The 19368-nt window shown below is 41.5% G+C and overlaps 1 protein-coding gene across 9 annotated transcripts in view; it reads left to right on the forward strand.

The window, feature by feature from the left end:
* Positions 1–19368, forward strand: part of TNRC18 (trinucleotide repeat containing 18) — a 156773-nt gene that overhangs the window by 113667 nt on the left and 23738 nt on the right. For 5 of the 9 annotated variants that reach the window (XM_031940819.1, XM_031940786.1, XM_031940804.1 and 2 more), the window contains 5 exons: positions 30–390; positions 4208–4486; positions 11356–11604; positions 16668–17101; positions 18799–18951. In XM_031940819.1, coding sequence (XP_031796679.1) covers positions 30–390; positions 4208–4486; positions 11356–11604; positions 16668–17101; positions 18799–18951 — 1476 coding nt within the window. The remainder of the gene's footprint in view (positions 1–29; positions 391–4207; positions 4487–11355; positions 11605–16667; positions 17102–18798; positions 18952–19368) is intronic. The other 4 variants (XM_031940826.1, XM_031940795.1, XM_031940845.1 and 1 more) reach the window with 1 other exon arrangement.

Genomic DNA, 19368 nt, shown 5'->3' on the forward strand with positions numbered 1-19368 from the left:
AATGTGTGACCATGACTTCTCCTTTCCAGCTAAAGATCAAGAAGAAGAAGGTGGCCAGTGACCAGGAGCAGCTGGCAACCAAGCTGGATAAGGCCCTGTCCCTCACCAAGCAAGACAAGCTGAAGTCACCCTACAAGTTTTCAGACAGTTCTGGGGGGAAGCAGAAAAGTAGTGGGGTTAGCACCAGGTACTTATCTCCCCATGACACTCTGCTGAGCAAGGAAGAGAAAAAAGTCCTGGCCAAGGGCCTGAACCTATCCCTAAAACCCCCTAAAGAAGGTAAAAATAAGTTCGCTGCCAAAATGAAGATGGAGGTGGGGCTAAAGGTCAAAGGTCAACTGAAAGTTTCCCACTCACCTGTGATATCGGAAATGAGCAGCTATTCCTATAGTAAGTAACCTGTCTGTTACTTGTCCTTGTCAGGGCAGGGAGGGGATGCTTTTCTCTCTCACTCCTATGTGTTCTCTCTCCTCTCTCTCTCTCACTGCTCTTTCTTTCTTAACTTCCTTTTCTTTCCTCTTTCTTTTCCTTTTCCTCTCTCCTTTCTTTCTTTCTTTCTTTCTTTCTTTCTTTCTTTCTTTCTTTCTTTCCTCCCTCCTTCCTTTCTCCTTTCTTTCTTCCATTCTCCTTTCTTTCTTTATTTTTCTTCTTTCTTTCCTTTTTTTATTCCTTCCTTCTTTCTTTGTTCCTCTTCCCTCTCTTTTTCTATTCTTTCTTTCCTTTTCTTCCTTCCTTCCTTCCTTCCTTCCTTTCTTTCTCTTTCTTTTTTTCTCTCCCTCCTTCTCTTTCCCTCCCTCTTCTCTCTTCTCTCTCTCTCTCTCTGTCTCTCTCTCTTTCTCTTTTTCTCTGTCTTTTCTCTCTCTTTTTCCCTCTATCTCCCCTTTCTCATGTGTTTTTTGGAAGAATGTGTTAAAATTATGTCTTACCATGTCCCATCAGAACAGATATGTATTCCCTTCCCTTGCCACCTCCAAGTCTTTGGATGATATGTTTGGTTGCTGGGTCAGAGTGTTCTTTGCTGTGTGCTATCTAAGAAGTCATACCTTTGTAGTTCACTTTTACTTTTATGAAATAGCTGACGTTCATGTAGTATGTGATTTTCCTCATTTTGGGTTGTTAGCTTCTGTTGGTATCTGAAGAATTCTGATTGATGGAAGGATAGGGTTTGTTTTATGAGTGATCGCCATGATAAGCTGGTTATAGATAGAATGTTCTTCCCTGTGGTTGAAGTACTTTGTAGAATTTAGGGCTCCTGGGATAGAGCTTGGAATTATCTTTGAAGAGAAGCATTATTCCTGCCTGATGTGAAGACAGAAGTGTTTGGAGGCCAGAGGTGTTCAGAGTTAAGATTGAAGGAATCTGGGAGGGAAGGAAACTTTCTAGGGGAAAAACAGTGACCACTCCGTATAGGTTGGCCCCTCTTCAGGAAAAATAAAAATAAATCCACACTTACAAATCACATAAAGTTGGTGGGGACAAGCATAATTACTATAGAGGGATGCTTAGTTTTCTGAAGCAATACTCAAGAAATATGCTGTATGGTTCCTTTAAATCGTGAAGCTCCCCTGGTGCATTTAAAACATGAGTTGATGTGACACACTTTGCTGGAACACAATTGCTGTGTTTGAGGCACATCTGCATTTATGTTTCCTTACCCACTATGATGACTAAGATGGAGCTTAAGGGACCCCAGCCACGTCTCTAATTTCAAGATTTTTTGATTCCCATGGTGATGTTTGAGTCTTTCCAACATCCATGGAATACAGCACGTGGACTATGGGTAAATAATGGTAGAACACCTGAATGCATAGTAGTGACTAAACAGCTGTGAAACTGAGAGCTAAGATCTGCATCCCAACTGCAATTTCTTCTAGTCCTAAAGGTGAGAGATTGGGTTTTTTACATATTGGCCCATTCTTTCCTGCTTCCATTGATTGTTTTTCAAATTGCTTGGTTACCTGTCCCCTATTATTATATTAGCTTCCATACTAGGTTTTTAGAATTGGTTTCTTGTTTAGCAATTTCAGAGGAATTAGGGTCAATTGTGTGTCTTATGTTTGGACTTTTGATTGGACCAAAGACAAGCACACATTTTTCTTAAACAATTAAGTCAAATCTTTCATCTGAATTTCCAGTGACTTAGCAGATCAAGATCTTGCTCCATATCTCTCCAGGGTATGATCTAAGCAAATCTCATATGGTTTCTGCCTGGACACATCCCATGGTTAATGAAACTTCTGGACTAGTCAGTCATTTAGTAAAATGCCTTAGGGAAAAATCATCATCTTCATCATATAGCATTGCTATTGCTGCCTGGTTGTAGGAGACCTTCCTCTTACTCATAGAGGAGGATGTTTGCACTAGTATGAGTAGAATCTGCTTGTAGTAATCAATTGAAAGTCGCTCAATTTTTTTTCATTGTGCCTGGTTGGTATTGAGCAAATATATGTTCCTCCATGATATATTCTAGCATTCTATCATTAGCAGGACTTGGTGAATATATGATACTCTATTATGATTTTCTGTGCTATTGATTGACTCCACTTTGGATTAGGAATCCAGTTTGATCAGAACAAACCCTATCATAAAACAAAAAACAAAATAACTATGCTATGTCTGCAGAAAGAGATGAGTTGGGGGGAGGGGTGCTACAGTTTTGACTGAGCTTTGACACCCAGTTCTCAAAAGACTGTGTGTGCATTAGCTGTTCTCAGCTGATTTATTGCTAGAATGCCAAAAGGGCTGTCTCAAACAGTTTTGATTAGATGCTCTGTCGATAGGAGAGCTGCAGCTTTGTTTGTTTTTTCCCCTAGGCTGGGCTGCTCATGTAAGAATTTTTAAAGGGTCCACCGAAGAACACCCCCACCTCCCCCCAAAAAAATACAGAGAAGAAAAATAGTGTCTTATGATTATTAGTTAAAAGAATTGCTTTTATTTCATCTGAAGAAGGAAAAATTGCAAGGTGGTTTTAAAATGCTGACCATCTATTCTCTATTTTCAGAGCTAGAGAAAATGGGTTTAAATTTTTTCAGTAAGGAAGATTTGGGTTAGATTTGCAAAAGACTTTTCTTTGAGCCAGAACAGCAGAATAAACTCCTGAGGGATCTTACTGATTGGGGAACATTTTTGCAACTATAGGCAAATATGAGTACCAATAGAGGGAGGGGGAAAATGATTTTATCTTACTTGGCAAAGATAGAGTACTTATCAGAGATAAGTAGGTTAGATGAGATGACCCTGAAGTTCTTTTTAGTCTTAGAATTCTATTATCATGTAGAAATTATCATGTAGAATGATATGGATTCAGACCTATTAGTTATTTTCTGGAATGTGGAATTATTGGATTACTGAAGAAGTAAACCCTGAAGTCAGTGAGCCTCTGGGATGAGGGACAAGAAGTAGCATCAGCAGCTTCAAGGCAAGGGCTCTGGAGCTAGATAGAGTTGTTGTTGCAGGATCCTTCTCCCTCCTTGTGGGACACCCCAGGAGAGTGTGTGTTGGAGTCTTTTCTTCTGAAAGTAGAGAGTAGGCCCAAGATGTTGGGAAGATGAGGAATAAGACATTAAGAGACCTTTCTATTTTTTTGTTTTCTGAGACTCCCATGGGCTCTGGGAGATTACAACTTCTTGGGTACCCCTTGATTCATTAGCATTTTTAATTGTGACTCACAAAAACAGTATTATCCACATTCAGAGACTTTTTCGGGTGGGAGGACTGAACAAAAGTTTCTCCTCTATCAGAAAGCAGAATATTCCACAGGAGGAGATGGGAAATAAGAAATTTCCTTGCTTCTCAGGACAATAAGCTTTCAGTTGCTGGAATGTTTTTTTTTTTCCCTTCTTCATTGGCCATGGTGGGGAAGAAATGAACTAGGAAGCTCGGTTTTTGGTTATTGTTGGCGATCACAGCTTAGGAAATGGCCCAGGTCCAAGCTTCATTAAGATGAGTTACACGGTTGCAGCAGTTTGGAGGTTAAGTCAAGTGGGAGTAAGGCAGAAATCAGGTTATATAATATGCTGGTCAAAGTAGGGAGGATGGGGGAAATTTAAACTGCTTCCCTCATTTGTCCCAACAGGAGTTTCAGCCTCTATTTTCAGAAGCACTGTTGTTTTCACATACCCGCTTACATAGAAATAAATGACTTAAAGGAAATGAAACCCCCAAAATTATTTGACTTAATCTCTATTAAAAACTACTTTGACTGCAGATACGGACTCAGAGGAAGATGATGAATCCCTGAGGGATGAGTGGCCTTCACAGTCTCCATCCAGCTCCAAAACGAGACCTTCCAGTCTCTACAGCGTAGTGGCCAAAAAGAGCAGCAAGTCGACTGGTGGTCTCAAACCACCCAAGAGGGGCGTGTCTGCCACCAGAACTCTCAAAGCTAAGCAGGCCACAAGCAGAAAGCAATCATTTGGTTTGCTACTCCGAGAAGCCGAGGCTAGATCTTCCTTCAGTGATTCTTCGGAGGACTCATTTGATCAAGGTTACTAGCTAAAAACACAAAAATACCTTCCATGTTTTATAGAGAAAGAGAGAAAGGGAGGGAGGGAGGGGGAGAGAGAGAGAGAGAAAGATTGAGAGAGAGAGAGAGAGAGAGAGAGAGAGAGAGAGAGAGAGGAAAAAGTGAGAGAGAGAGAGAGAGAGACTGAGAGAGATGGCGTTACCAAGGTTGGCCATCTTGGATGGCTGAAGGAAGGGCAGCCATCTTTGTTCTTGGCAGCGTAGCCTGCTTTATCAGTATAATTTTTTATTTTATTTTATTTTGTATTTGTATCATTGTGATAATATTATTGGCTGGCTCTTTTAGAGCTTTTATATGGACTGGTTTTTAGTCTTCACCTTTCTCCATTCCCTTCCCCCCCTCCTCCCCCTTCCAATTCCTTTACTTCTTTCCTGACCACTGTCACCATGGTTTTTGGTTTTATTTTGTTTTTGGCATGGGCCTTATAGAGGCTTCCAGAGGAACTTTTTGTAAATGGAATACTGTTGTGTGGGCGTGTGACTTGATGTTTGTACTGCGATTTGGTATACCAAGCTTTATTAAACATATCGAGTTCATTTTTAACTAAACCAGTGTGCCTTGTCTCTCTTGCTGTGTCTCTTATTAGGTGATTAGGTTGACGCTTCCCTTCATTTGTTCTACCCTCCCCCCAACCTCCTCACAACTCCAAAACAAGTAGAAATTGTATTAATGCAGTCTGACGCTCTCTCTATTATTCAAATATCCCTGGTAGCAATTGGCATTCATTTCATTTTTCAGGATTAAAATTAATTGTTCTATTATCACCATCATCATTCCTGCTCTTTTTTTTAAGCTGCTTATTTTATTTTTAAAATTTATTTTCTTAATCTCTGTTATCATTCAACAGTGGTTAAAGAATATTTGGAAACACTAGTTCAAAAACATATTTCCACTTTGAAGGGTGACAAAGCCAGAATGGGGGTGTAAAATATTTGTCATTTTAAACATTTTGTGGTTCATATTTTGAAAAGGTAATAGCAGTGAAAAGGTAATAGTTGGGCAGGCAGCATGGTGTAGTGACCAGGTCACTGGACATTGAGATTTCAATCCTTGTCTGGATTCTGTCACTCACATGCTATATGGCCCCTGGACAAATTGCTTCTACCTTCTGGACCTCATTTTCCTGTATAACATGCAGGAGCTTGTCCACATGATTGCTGAGGTCCTTCCCAACTCTAAAAATGTCAGTACGGTTTTCCAAACACACACTTTTTTGGGGGGAAAGTCTAGGTTGTAATTTTCTCAGATTCTCCATTTCAATCAGGAATATTCAGAGAAATAGACGTAAATGAGAATCTTTGGGAAACTATACTCCATTGACTTCCTTGGCCAGGGTCTTTGGTGCCTGGGGTCCATCTCAGTATTAACTCCCTGTTATGACTGGGAAAGAAAGATCTCTGAAGACCTTCTTAAAAGATACAAGGAAGTTACTTTTTTAAGGGCTCACTCATTGAGAATAACGGAGATGGGTCATCAGAATGGTTCTTTGGAATTTGGAAGTAAAGACCCTCAGCTTTAACCCCAACCCCTTGACAAATAAAACTACTATATAAATATAGCTTAGCCATATCCATGCAGAGGGAGGTTGACCAGCCAAATTTAGATGGGGGAAAACAATTTGAAAATTCCCAGGCAGTGTTGTTTATGCTCCATCCCTTCCTGCCCCTAGCTTCCTACTTCCTCCCCTTTCCAAATTGGCAACTCTCCATTTTTGATGACCATTAATCCATAGCAAAATGTTCCATTCTGGTTGAATTGCTTTGAAATGGCCTTCTGATACAAATGCTGTATCAGAGAAAGAGAAAAATCTGTGTGACCAAGAAGAGAATCAGCCCTTCCTAGCTCTGTGACGGACATCTTTCTCCCTCCAACCTGCACACACACATACACACACAACTCACTCTAGAAGGCCTTAATTTAAAGGGCCCATGCTCTAGTGTTTCCATGGAAGAATCTGGTTTGTTTTCCATTCAATTCTGCATCCCCATGTGTCCCTGCAACTTTGGGTGTTTGTCCTTTAAGCTTCTCCCCCCCACCCCCTTTTTTTTTTCTGAGTGAAGCCCAATGCTTTGAACTTTTTTAGTTTTTTCCCAACTTGGACTTCATGTTACAAATATGAAATTTCTCCTGATTCATGAGGAGAAAGCCAACTGGCCAAGAGTGTATTTTTTAAAATGTGCCTCCTATTTATTCCCATTAGGATTGGGCAGGGTGGGGGTTGGGTACATTATTGATGGGAAAATGCATTTGGTCTTCCAGTGGGATCTCTTAGTGGGGAAAGGCACTGGGGATCCTCGGGGGGTTGGGAGGGAGGAGGGTGGATTATTCCTTTTATGAATGTTTATTTATTTATTTCCCTGCAAATGAACCTTTTTTTTTTTCCCCAAAAGTTTCTTTTAAGGGATATTTGGGTAATAGGGTTTCTAATGACTTTCCCTGATACTAAAACAATTAATAACTTAAGCTTTTCTAGCGTGCTCGCTTTCTCCTTGCAGCTGCTTGACCATCCCTTCACCCTTGACCCCTATCCATGATGCTTTGAATGTCTGTATCGGTCTCTTGCATTTGCTCTCACGCTGCACTAAAGAAGCAAAGGGAAGGCTGGGAGTAGGGCAGACCCTGCTCAGCGAGGGGTCCCTAACCATGAACCTGAACCTTGCACATTATTATGTAGGTAGGCAAAATACCTTTTCTTTCTGTCGTCTATAAAACCTCGGGCTTTTTTGGTGTTTGCCCCCATTTGATAAAACTTAAGTATCTTTTTCTTTATTTCTTTTTTTCCTTTTTTTTTTTTTTTTAACTTATTGGGTTTAAAAGAAAAGAAAACAACAACAACAAAAAATACAGCATCCCTCCCTTTGGGTTTTTCTATAGGAACGTTTCTTGCTATTTGTAAACCCCTGCTTAGTTGGTTCTTATGCTAAGGACTCCAGAAAGAATTTATTAATTTCCAAAGATCCCTAGAGGAAGAAGCTTTTTCTTCCAAGTTCTGGGTCTTCCTCAATACTCCTAATAGATTTGAGAGTACCTTCTGTAGGAAACTTCACATCTTTACAGATCTGCTCTTGTTTTTAAGGAGTTGGTGAAGGACCATGGAGACCCAAGTTGGGTTGAGAGCTTGAGGCCTGGTAATTCAAAGTTTGATGGACACATTTGAATGGCCTGGTTGTTGATGGCAGTGATCACTGGTAACTTTAAGTGGGCAAAAAGAGAAATATTTGAAAATAGTACTTGGGGTTGGAATGGGGGTGGGGACGACTGAAACGCAATAAATACTATCTATGGACTTCTTTGCAAAGTGCCAACTGAGTCCATTCTCTCATTGGAGGAAGTGTTTGACCTTTGGGTAACATTTTGATGTTGCCTTTCCTTACAATAGAGCTAAGAGTTCTCCAAGTGGCTTGGGAGATGGGAAGTGGGGAGGGGAGGGATACTTCCATTCTAGCCAGCTGGTTCCCTTGACATGCCAGGCCTGAGCTGTCAAGCCCATTCTTGGATCTTAATTTGGATGGAAAAACTTTCTGGAGTCAGTAGCATAATATATGGGAAAAAAGTCCTCCAAACCAAAGTCAAGCATCCCCATTGGAGGGGAAGACATAAAAGTATCCCAACAGAACCAACAAGCAAAACAAAAGCAATTGTTAAAGATATACTGCACCCCCCCCCCAAAAAAAAAAAAACCCAACAAAACAAAACAACCCAACAACCTAGAATTGGAAAGCCCAGTAAAAGCCAGATGTGGGGGGGACCCAGATGCTGTGGAAAGTCTGCCTACACTTAGCCTGCTTTGCATGCTGTAGGCCTTGCTTGGTGCTCTGACAGAACCATGTTATTTTAATATGTGAAATGGATCTCAAGTGTGTGTTGTTCAGTCCTCTCTCTCCCTTTCCCTCCCCTTCCTGCTTCTGTCTCCTTTCTGGTCATCTCAGTCGTTTCCATTTCTTTCTGGAAGCTATCATTTTCTCCTGTTTTCTGTTAACAGATCTGTCCATTGCTTTTCTCCATTCCTCTCTCTCTCTCCCCTCCTTTTCTTCTTTGACTTATCACTCACCTAACTGGCTCACCTCCTTTTTGAGAGATTGCCTAATAACAGAAGTTAAACCTCAGTCTGGGTTTTGGTGCCAAATTGGTCAGACAAGATGAACTTCCCGCTCTTGTTAGCCATTTCTGGCTGTCATTAGCACAGAAAACAAACAAATGGATTCTGGCAGTTGCAGAAAGTCTTGGGGCTTTTCCCCCTTTGCCTTCCCAAAGTACAGTCTGCTCACTGCTCCTGGTTCCAAAGATTGATCATTAAAAGTGACATTTGCCTTTCATCTCCATCCCATGCTTTCTTTGTGCATCTGTTAGATGTCCAAACCACATGTTTCCTTGCCACAGGCCACCATGGTTGAGCTTGTGTGTCTGGTACCAGCTTAAGTGTTTCCACACCATGCATAGGAACAAGACACACCCTGCTTCCCCATCCACTGCCCTTCCTTTTGTTATTCCTCCTGGGATGTACCCACCTTTTCAACCCTTAGAGTAATTGAAGTGTGCAGTGATACATCTGTATGTGTATATGCTACAGTTGAAGGGACCTTCAGGGCTTGTCCCTAAAAGTTAAGCTCTGAATTAACAAAGGAGGGAAGATGGGGAAAGGGAAAGGGTAAAGAGCTGCTTGCTATTTGAATGAGAGGCCAGAGAGTTTTATAGCCCATTTTACTTGAAAAACACTTCTCCTGTGGGTAGAATGGAGCCTTCATCCTTCTACATGGGTGTTTTATTTCTTAAAATTTAAGGGACACCCATTTTATCTGGCATGACTCCTGTCTTTGTACCCTCTTTTTTTCCCCTTCTGATAAATAGCATGCATATTGACTGGCCATGTCGAGTTTTAAAAGTGTTTTTTATGTCTTGTTGCATTAGAAATATTTGCACCACAAATTTTATGGAATGTATGACTCATAGGCAGAAAATGGCTATTTTTGCCCAGATGGGATTCTTGAAATGCTGGGCAGTATTATCTCTTTCCTTCCTTTTTTTGATCCTGGCCCACCCACTTCTCTAGCTCTTTGGCCTAACCTACATAAGCCAGAGAAAATTTAATGGGAAAACTCTGTTCCTTGTAAGAATCAGGCAGGAACAACCTGCATCACTGAAAGCCCAGCTAGATAGCCTCACTAAAGAGTTGGTTCCATGGAGTGCAAAGGGCAGCATCAGTCTCCTCTGATCAGATCTTTCTCAATGGCTCAACTTGGATTTGGGATTTGTTTCTTAATTCACTCCAGATCATCCCAAGAAAGCAAGAGATTTGGGAAATGGGGAAAAAAGTCTTATCCTTTGTTCTGAAGTCAGTTTCTTAGGTGACTGGATACCCTCATAAGCAGTTATGTGCTGGGGTCCTGGACAGTGAGCCTTAAGACTGCTTTCTGCTTGATGTCATTTTGATCATAATGAGCTACAAAGCCATGTCTCATTTGGCTAGCTCTTTGTAGATTATTTTAGGGACCTTCTAATTTGAGAAAACTTGAAGTCTCTTAATAGCTTAAAGGTCTTAAAGGCCACAAATGGTTAGCCCATCAGGGGAGAAGTAGTTTCGAGTTCCCTCTGTAGAACAACCATCTGCATGACTTAGATTTTTTTTTTTGATCTTTTGTTTTGTTTTGCTTTTAGTAAGATAGACTACAAGGGAAGACCGACTTTCTGTGATTTCATATTTGAAATAATTTCATATTTAGCTTGGTCATTGATTCTCCCCTTGACTGGCCTTTCATATCCTTTTCCTGTGATTCACCGTTGGAATTTCTTTTCTTTGCTCTTCCCACCTGGTATTGGGACAGAGGATGCCAGCAGATCATAACAGGACTCTAGACCTACTTCAAGACACTCCTAGAGAAGTGGTCTGGCCTCTGTTGCTGCTAGTTTTAAATTCTTTATGGTCACTCTCTTCTCCTAAATAAAAAGGTAAACCCCTTCCCACTGTCCCATTGTTGGAGCCCAGCCCAATCCAGATACATTTTATTGTCAGATTTACCACTTAAAAATGTGGTTCCCCATCTCCAGACTGAGTCCTTAGAGGCAAAGGAAGCTCAGGAGCCTGGTTCCCGTCTTTTCTCTTCCAAACCTCCAGTTTCTTCCAGTTCTATCCTTTTTTTTTTTTTTTTCTCTTCTTCCTTTCCCTCCATACTTGTCCCTGCTTTGCTCCATCTCTCTTCCCTTTGGGCCTTTGTGTGTGAGTGTGTTGAAGCATGTCTGTGCAAAATGTGTGTGGATGGATATGTTCCTCTGTCTTCTGTATGTGTCACTTACTGTCACTTTCCCCTCCTCTCCCACAGCACATACTGATTGGTATTCCCCTTACAAAAACTGATTTTAAAACTACTGGGGCCTGACCACAAGGTCCCTGATTGGTTAACAAATCCAGGAAGAAATGGTACAAAATGCTGGGTATCTGTCCATTTTGATCTTAAAAATTATTTTCCTTTTTTTGATGAAAAGAGGATAAATATTTGTTGTCCTCCTCCCCCTGTTGGGCTCATCCCAAGGAACTGGTTAGTGTTAATCCTTCCAGTTCTTGAGGGATAAGGTATTTTGGGTTCTAAAGCTGTTTGGCTGCCTGGTTTGAATGGTTTTGAGTCTGTAGCTAGGTAAGAACCTTCAACACAGAGCAGAATCCAGAGCTCAACACCGGTGTAGTATGTAGGAAAATGGGAAGATGGGGGAAAGAAACTTTACTGCCCAACTGGGTGAGGGGAGAGGGGTGTTCTGCTGGGGATACAGACTTTGGCAACTGCATGGTCCCCCTTCCCCCCAGATGTATAACAAGCTTCCTGTTTTCTGCATGCTAGATTATAGTTCTGGAGAGGAGGAAGAAGAAGATGAAGATGATGAAGAAGACGAGGAAGAAATGGACAGCTATGGGATGAATGGCCCCAACAGGTTGTCATCCCCATCTTTAGATGAGAGTGGTCTGGGGTTGCTGGCCCGATTTGCGGCCAGTGCCATGCCTAGCCCCATTGTGGCTCCCCCACTTTCTATCATCCAGTTGGAAGCCAAACAGAAGGCAAAAAAGAAGGAAGAAAGGCAGAATCTAATGGGTGAGTTCTGTGCTTGGGGTCAAGGGTGGAGGGAAAGTTTGGAGAGAGAACAGATGTGAGTACTTTGTAGAGACCATGATCACCAAAGAGCTCTTAAGTGCCTTGTAAAATACAGGTGGCCATTGAAAACAAATCTCATTTAAAGTGATCCATTCAATAGAGCCCACTTTAAATGAGTTCACCTTTTGTAAAGGTATATTGATGTGTGAGTCAGCCATCCTCTTTTTATTGAGTAAGCCCAGGGCATTAGCTGATCAATATTTGTTGTTCTGTGTGGTTGAGTCTCAATAAGAGATAACCTATTCATGCAAGTAAATATTCTCCACGATTTTGGCAAGGTGGCTCTTTGGAGTACTTGAATGGTCACAAAAGGGAGATGGCATTTTTTATCTGATACTCTGGGACTAGAGGGTGCCCAAGGAGAGCTCAGTGATTTGGAAAATCTCACAGTTGAGACTGAGAAGATGCCCAGTTTAGCTCCACTACTTAAGGCTACTGAGAACTGAGATTGACATTATTCCCTTTCTTGATGAACATGTTACTTTTCCGTAGATTACTGGGAAAATACTAGATATTTTTTTGAGGGAACCCTTTTCATCCTTGCCCAAGGGATTCTCTATATACAAAGGACCATGTTGCCTAATTCTTTTGGCTAGGGACTTGTGGAATCAGAGAATTATGGATGTAGAGCTTGAAGGGATCCTCTCAGCAATCTAGTCCACCCCTCTCTCATTTTATGGGTGAGGTCCTTGGGGCCCTGAGAGGTTAAATAATTTGCCTATGGCCTCAATGTTAGTATTAGAGGTGGGGTTTAAACCCAGGAGCCAGTACTTTTCCCACTGTACCACAAAGAGCCTACATTCAACTTTTGCCTTTACCTCTCAACTCAGCCTGTTTTGCTTAAGAGATCATTCCAATCATATATATATATATATATATATATATATATATATATATATATATATGAAGATATTAATATCTATCCTGTTCCTTGCTGACCTCCAAGGATTCATTAGATCAGGAAAAAAGAACATATAGTCCTTTGCCTGTTGGGAAATGATGGGGGAGCAGCCTATAGGGGAGAATTGTCAAGGTGTCTCATTTTTCTCTCCCTTTAGGGGATAGAAATCCCATTTAAAGCATACCCTCCTCAGGGAAGCTGCTAAGTTATCATCAGTCTCCTGGGAGAGAGGAAGTTTGGGATTGGGGATGAAAGTGCTACAAGGTTTCCACTCAAAATTCAGGCCTAAATCTCATTGAAGCACATATAGAGCCATCATGCTCAGAAAAATTGAGTAAACAGAACTACAACCACATGCACTGACCTTCACTGCTCCTCTCTGGAGGAAGGAGGTGATCTAACCAAGTTGACCTCACTCTATTCCTTTTCAGAGGAGGAAACTTCGGCTCAGAGAGATGTCACAAGTTAGTTCACATTTGTATCTCTCAGCACAGGGTTTGTTGTTCCCCAGTCATGAAACTAGGAAGTGGCAAAACTGGAGCTCACAGGGCTGAACTCAAGTTCAGAATTTTTTTCACACTAGAACACTTTTGTCCCTAACAGACTCCACATTTCATGTCCCTAACAGGCTCAGATTCAGACCTCTTGAGCCAAGTCCCAGTGCTGACATTGGAATAACTGAGTCGTATATTCATGTCTTACTCCTTAATCCATAGGGTTGCACATTTAGACCTGGAAGGGACTCAACTAATCCAATCCCCTCTTTATAGATAAGCAAACAAGAGTCCCGCAGAGGTCTGCCCACAGCTGGCTTGTCCAAGATCACACAGTAAGTCAGAGAAGCCTAGGTTATCAGATTCAAATTTTGTTCCTCAAAGAAGTAACAATGTGGATAATATAGTTGTGTTACGTAACTAACGTAATATGAAGTTGTATAATAGAAATGTAATATAATGTCACTTGGAGCAGCCTGCCTATTCCATTGGACGGATGATGGCCCACAAATGAGCTCTCCAGGGCTGCAGGGACATGCAAGGGAGATGGCTATGAATGTATTTTAGCATCTTAGACCTGGGAAGAACCTCAGGAGTTATCCAGACCAACTTGGACCCAAAGCATCCATCTCCTTTATAACACCTCTCTTCTTCCAACAAGTATTTAACTGGAAAGTCCTTAATGACCCCAGGAGACTTGAACAGGGAACCCACTCCCCTTTCTGGAATTAGAAGACCACAGGTAGAAGTTTTCTACCTGTTTGGCCCTGGGAAAAGGCACTTAAATTCTCTAGATTTCATTTTCCTTATCTCTAAGGTGAAGTATTTGGACTAGATTACTTCTGAAGTCCATTTCTGCTCTAAATCTCAGCCATAACACTTTTTTGTATTTCATGGAAATACAAATACAGACCATGCTTAGGCATGTGTCCAGAAGCGTGATCCCTTTTATAAAAAAATAAATATTCTGATTAAGGTATGATTTTTCCTTGGCCTATATATTCTCATTAGTGTATTCTCTCTCTCTCTCTCTCTCTCTTTCTCTCTCTCTCTCTCTCTCTCTCTCTCCCTCTCCCCCTCTTTCCTTCCCTCCCTTTCTCTGTTTCTAAATCTCTCTTTATGTCTCTTGCACTCTCTGTATCTTTGTCTATCTCTGTCGCTCTTTCTCTGTGTATCTCTGTCTCTGCCTTATTTTTAATAGTGATTATTTATTATAATAGAAATCAAAGTATGAATTTTGTCAACCAACAAAATTAATAGATTATGGCCTTGCTTAATGAAAACAGTTAGTCACAGTAAAAATTTTGAGCCTAAATTTTTTAAACCATCATTTTAGCACTTGTTAATCCCCCCCCCAAATTTGTATTTATTCAATTATTTATTTTTACATGCATTTATCATCTGTTTCTTTCAAGGTCCCTCTAAATATTGTCTTCTTTCCAACACTTTCTCTTGTCTCTCCCTCTCACACAGACACACACAGACATACACACACAGAGTGAGAAATAAAACCATAATTATAAACACTCATAGTCGAGGAAAAAAGAATTATTTTTTTAAGCCTGTATTCTTTATACCCCATTGATATGACCTTCTTTCAGATTATGAGCACCAGGGAGTTGACACTGATCTGAGTCCACACATCGAGGCTGGCCTATGGGCTTGGTCTTTGAAAGGAGAGGAGAACTGCCCTCCCTCTCTCCTCAGGAGACAGATTGAACCATCTGAGAGGAGAGCTCTTTATAGGGGAGAGCACACTAAAATTTCCACAAAGGTCTCCTGGAAAGAAAAACCAGAGTGAAGAGACATAAAGGCATGGAAACAGGGGGAACACTTTAGTCACAGACAGATTGGACCATGTGTAGATAGAAAGGTTACAGGCCATGATAAGGCCTACAGGAAAAACCATGTACACTAAGGGCCACTAATGTTAGGCCTGTGAGAAAAGGGCACAGTGCTCTAATGCTGACTCTTGCTGACTTTAAACTCTTCAAAATACAAGCACACACACACACACACGCAGAATACACATATTTCACAAATCTCCTTAGAGACTCCAGTGCCTACATTGCCAACAAGTAGCCCTTTCTAAAATGTCAATTGTATTTTTTGCGTAACCCCAAACTATGTAGCAGGTCTCCTTCCCCCCCAGACTTAAAGTAGGCACCTCTGTCCTTTCAGCCATTTCTAAATCTTGTAGTAGTGAGTTAGGTGGCAGGCCTTTCTCTGGCATTCATCACAGCTGCATTTTATTGCCTGCACCCCTAATAAGCCGTGAAACCCCCAAGCTGTGTCTAGGAGCTGTTGGGAGTCTGTTAATAAAAGATTGGTTAATAGCATCATTAAACTGGTAAGCAGATCTTTCCCTTAAAATATCTCCCAGTCTGGTCTCCTTCTGCTGCTGGCTTGCAAAGTTGGGAGACAGAAAATGGAGTCTGGTATAATGAAAAAGAACTAGGAGATGGGAGATCCTGAGCTGCAACTCATGGTGTGACCTGGAAGGTCCTTGTACTATTTGGGTTTCAGCATCGTCCTGCTTGATTGGAGGGATGTCATCTCTAAGATCTCTTCTAGCTGTGAAAGTACCGTTCTGCTAATTTGGGGAGTTTTCATAGGGGATTTCTAGCCCCATTTTGTGAGAAATCAGATGCTTCCAGGAAATAGACCATGATGATTCTAGCCAATAATAAGCTTCTTCCATTAGTTGGGCCAATTTGAGAGTTAACCCGATTTCTTTAAGTGAATAACATGCTTTCTTTCTTTCTCTCTCTTTCTTTTTTCTTTCTTTCTTTCTCTCTCTCTTTTTCCCCTTTCTATTTTTTCTTTATCTCTCCTTTCTCTCTTTCTTTCTTTTTCTTTATTTCTCTCTCTCTCTCTCTCTCTCTCTCTCTCTCTCTCTCTCCCTCCCTCCCTCCCTCTCTCTCTCTCCTTCTCTCTCCCTTCCTTCCTTTCTTTCTTTCTTCCTTCCTTTTTCTTTCTTTCTTTTCAAACTCAGACTATGGTGAGAATGTCCCAACAAAGCATTCTAAAGCCTGAACTGAGTACAGAACTTCCTAAGGAATTCATGAAACTCCTTCATGAAAGTTATTCTCAGAGCCATAACATTATGTTAGAGTCTTTACATTGAAAAGGCCTAGAATAGCTCTAAAAAGAGCAGGAGGGGTCAGAATTTGAAGTTCTGGAGGCAGATGAGATTTGGGACTCTCTATGCTTGGTTGAAGGGGCCATTGAAAAAATGGAGGGAAGCATATAGGAAACCTTCTGACTTGTTCTTGGCTTTGGGGCCTCTGCCATTCTTCCTTCCTCCCCTGATTCATAAGGCAGGGTTACTTATTTCCCAGAAGGGAAAGTAGCATCTCTTCTTTGCTCACAGGGTTGTCAAGAATAGGAAGGGAGCAAGAACCTAGGATGGAAAGCAATGCTTCAGATTCAGTGAATCCAATTGGGTCTTCAACTCTGTCAGATACTCTTTTGTTGAATGAATTGATTGTTTTTAAGGTGTTGGAAGGGCAGGGGATTTAATGGGGAGCTCAAAGATACCCTGGCACCTACTATCCACCCACAGCTGAGTAGAATATGCCATAATCCTTTCATCCAATTGTATTTAGGGACTGAATTTGAGTACACCGATTCTGAGAGTGAAGTCAAAATAAGGAAGAAGTCCCCACCAGGTCTGCTTCGTGGGAAGAAGGGACTGATGGAGCAGGGAGGAGCCCTGCCTGCACCCTCTCCTAGTACCCTGGGTGTCAGTCCCCCTGTCCCGGAGAAAACCAAGATTGCTGTGGAGAAAGGGCGAAAGTCAAAGAAACTCAAGTCCCCCAAAGAATCAAGCTTTGAGTTTGGGCTGGAGGTGAGCGATGACGATCTGTGGAACAGGCGCCGGAGTGAGCGGATTTTCCTCCATGACGCTAGCACTTCAGCCACGGTTCTGTCCCCTGCTTCCTCCACCCCTGTCTCCAAGGGAAGCCGCTGCGGCAAAGGGACCCCACTGAGCCCCAGAAAGGAAGGCGGCAAAGGGAAGGAGAGGAAAGAGCTCAGCAAGGTAGGGAGCTGGGAGAGGGGCATCATAGAACGGGCTGTGTAAGGGGTGCTATGATTTTTCCTGAGGGATTTTCTTTTTAGGATCTGGGGACAGGGTCTAGTGCTTAGTGCAAGGTCTAGCTTATAGGCACTTAATAAATACTGGCAAGGGACATGGAAACCAACCAAAACAGTTTCCCTCTTTGGCAAATTTCAAGAATTTGACATCACTCAGTCCCGGGAAGTAACCCCCTATGTCTACTGCTATTCTCCCTCCCTATTTCCTCCTAGTGCCTTTCTCTAGTATGACTGTTCCAACCATGGGTGACAGTAAGGTGCAGTGGGAACAGTACTGGCTGTAGGGTCAGAGGACCTGGATTCAAATTCCACCCTCTGACCATTGTGTGACTTTGGAATAGTCACTTAAATGTCCCAGAACCTCAATTTCCATTGGCCTCTGAGGTTCCTTCCAGCCACAGAACTAGTACCCTTTGACTACCTCTGCCTTGAGTAAGAACACCTTGGTCAAGTCATACCAAAGCCCGCACCTATTCCCTTTCTAATTAGTCTTGGAAATCTCTTCTTTTGATGAAGCTGTTTGGTGATCAATCTTTGTCAAAAGAGGCTCCAGGGGCTTTCAGGTATATCTGCTTTTTAGATAGTTAGTGATAGGGACTGGATGTGGTGATTTCATTGGAACTCCCAGATTAGTGAATTCTCTCGATCAATGCAGATTAGTTTTTTCCCTAATAACTTATTTTCCCCCCTTTATTTTATTTTCTAATTTTACATGTATTATAATTTTTTAAAAATACACATTTCTTTATGAATTATGTTAGGAGAGAAAAATCAAAACAGAAAAAGAAAAAGAAAAAAAAGTGAACATAGAATGTATTGATGTTGATTTACATTCAGTCTCCATTCCTTGTAACTTATAGTCTTAGATGAGAGTTGGCTAGAACCCAAAAATCACAGAGCCAGTATGGGGCAGAGGCAGGATCTGAACTCAGGGTTTCCTGTATTAACAATAATAGCTAACCTTTTATAGCACTTACTAAGTACCAGGCACTGTGCTTTCCAATTATAATAGCCCTGGGGAGTGAGGGATATGGGGTGCTATTATGCCCATTTCACAGATGAGGAAACTGAGGCAAATACCATTTAAGTGGCTTGCCTAGGGTCATGTAGCTAGTAAATATCTGAGGCCAGATTTGAACTCAATACTTCTTGACTTCAAATCCAGTACTCTACTCACTATGCCATACTGGTTCTGTTTTTCAGATGGTATGTCCCTAAATCCTTAGCCTGATCTGTGGCCACAGCACCTCTATCCCAAACCTCCTTTTTTCCTGCCTGGCTGATCAGGTCTTGAGCTTTCTTTGGGTTCAGGAATAATATTATATAAATTATAATTTGGGGGGGGAAGTGGTCATGGGAACCAAAAAGTCCCACAATCTCCTTTTAAATGCAAATTTGAAGTAAGAATAGGCTCAGGGAAGGGGAGGAATTTCTTACTCTGGACCCATCCAGTTCTTATTTTTTAAAAAGCAGGTGGAGAGTGGTTAGGTTGATGCAAGGGCAAAGGGAGACCACCATTGTTGTCAGAATATGGGATCTCAGGGAGGGAGGTGATGCTTAATGTACTTCCTCCTCTACTAGGGCCCCTTTCCTCTCAGCTGATCCTCTGACCTTGTCCATCTGCTGTGCTTGTCCCTCCAGCAGAAGAAGAAGGGAAAGGAGAGCTCCTGTTGTTCCTCCATGTCCCCACCCGGTATCCCTTCCCTGACCTCAGAGTCTCGGACGTCCTTAACTAGCTCCATGGCCAACAAGAAGAACAAGGGCAAGGCTAAAGGGAAGGAAGTAAAGAAAGAGGTAAGTCTCTTTACCTCTCTGTGGCCGCAAAAAAAAGAGAAGCACAAAGCAATGGACTTGGTTCTTTTATCTATCTATGTCAGCATTTGGGTGAGGACAGTGGTTCCCTAGATATAAAGTGTTAGAACTGAAGGAGATGTTAGAAACCATCTAGTCCACAAATTTGTAACCTGGGATTCTGAATTTTCTTTAATATTGTAATAACTTTCCATTTTAAAATTATTTAGTATGTTATTTTCCCCAGTTACATGTAAAAGCAATTTTTAATATTCATTTTTTAAACTTTTGAGTTCCAGATTCTCTCCTTTCTTCTCTTCCCACTCACTCCTTTTCATAGAGAATACAACCAATTCAATATAAATTATACTTATGTAATCATGCAAAACATTTCTATAATATTTGTGAAAAAATAAACAT

Source organism: Sarcophilus harrisii, chromosome 1 (assembly GCF_902635505.1).
Source record: "Sarcophilus harrisii chromosome 1, mSarHar1.11, whole genome shotgun sequence".
Taxonomy (NCBI): Eukaryota; Metazoa; Chordata; class Mammalia; order Dasyuromorphia; family Dasyuridae; genus Sarcophilus; species Sarcophilus harrisii.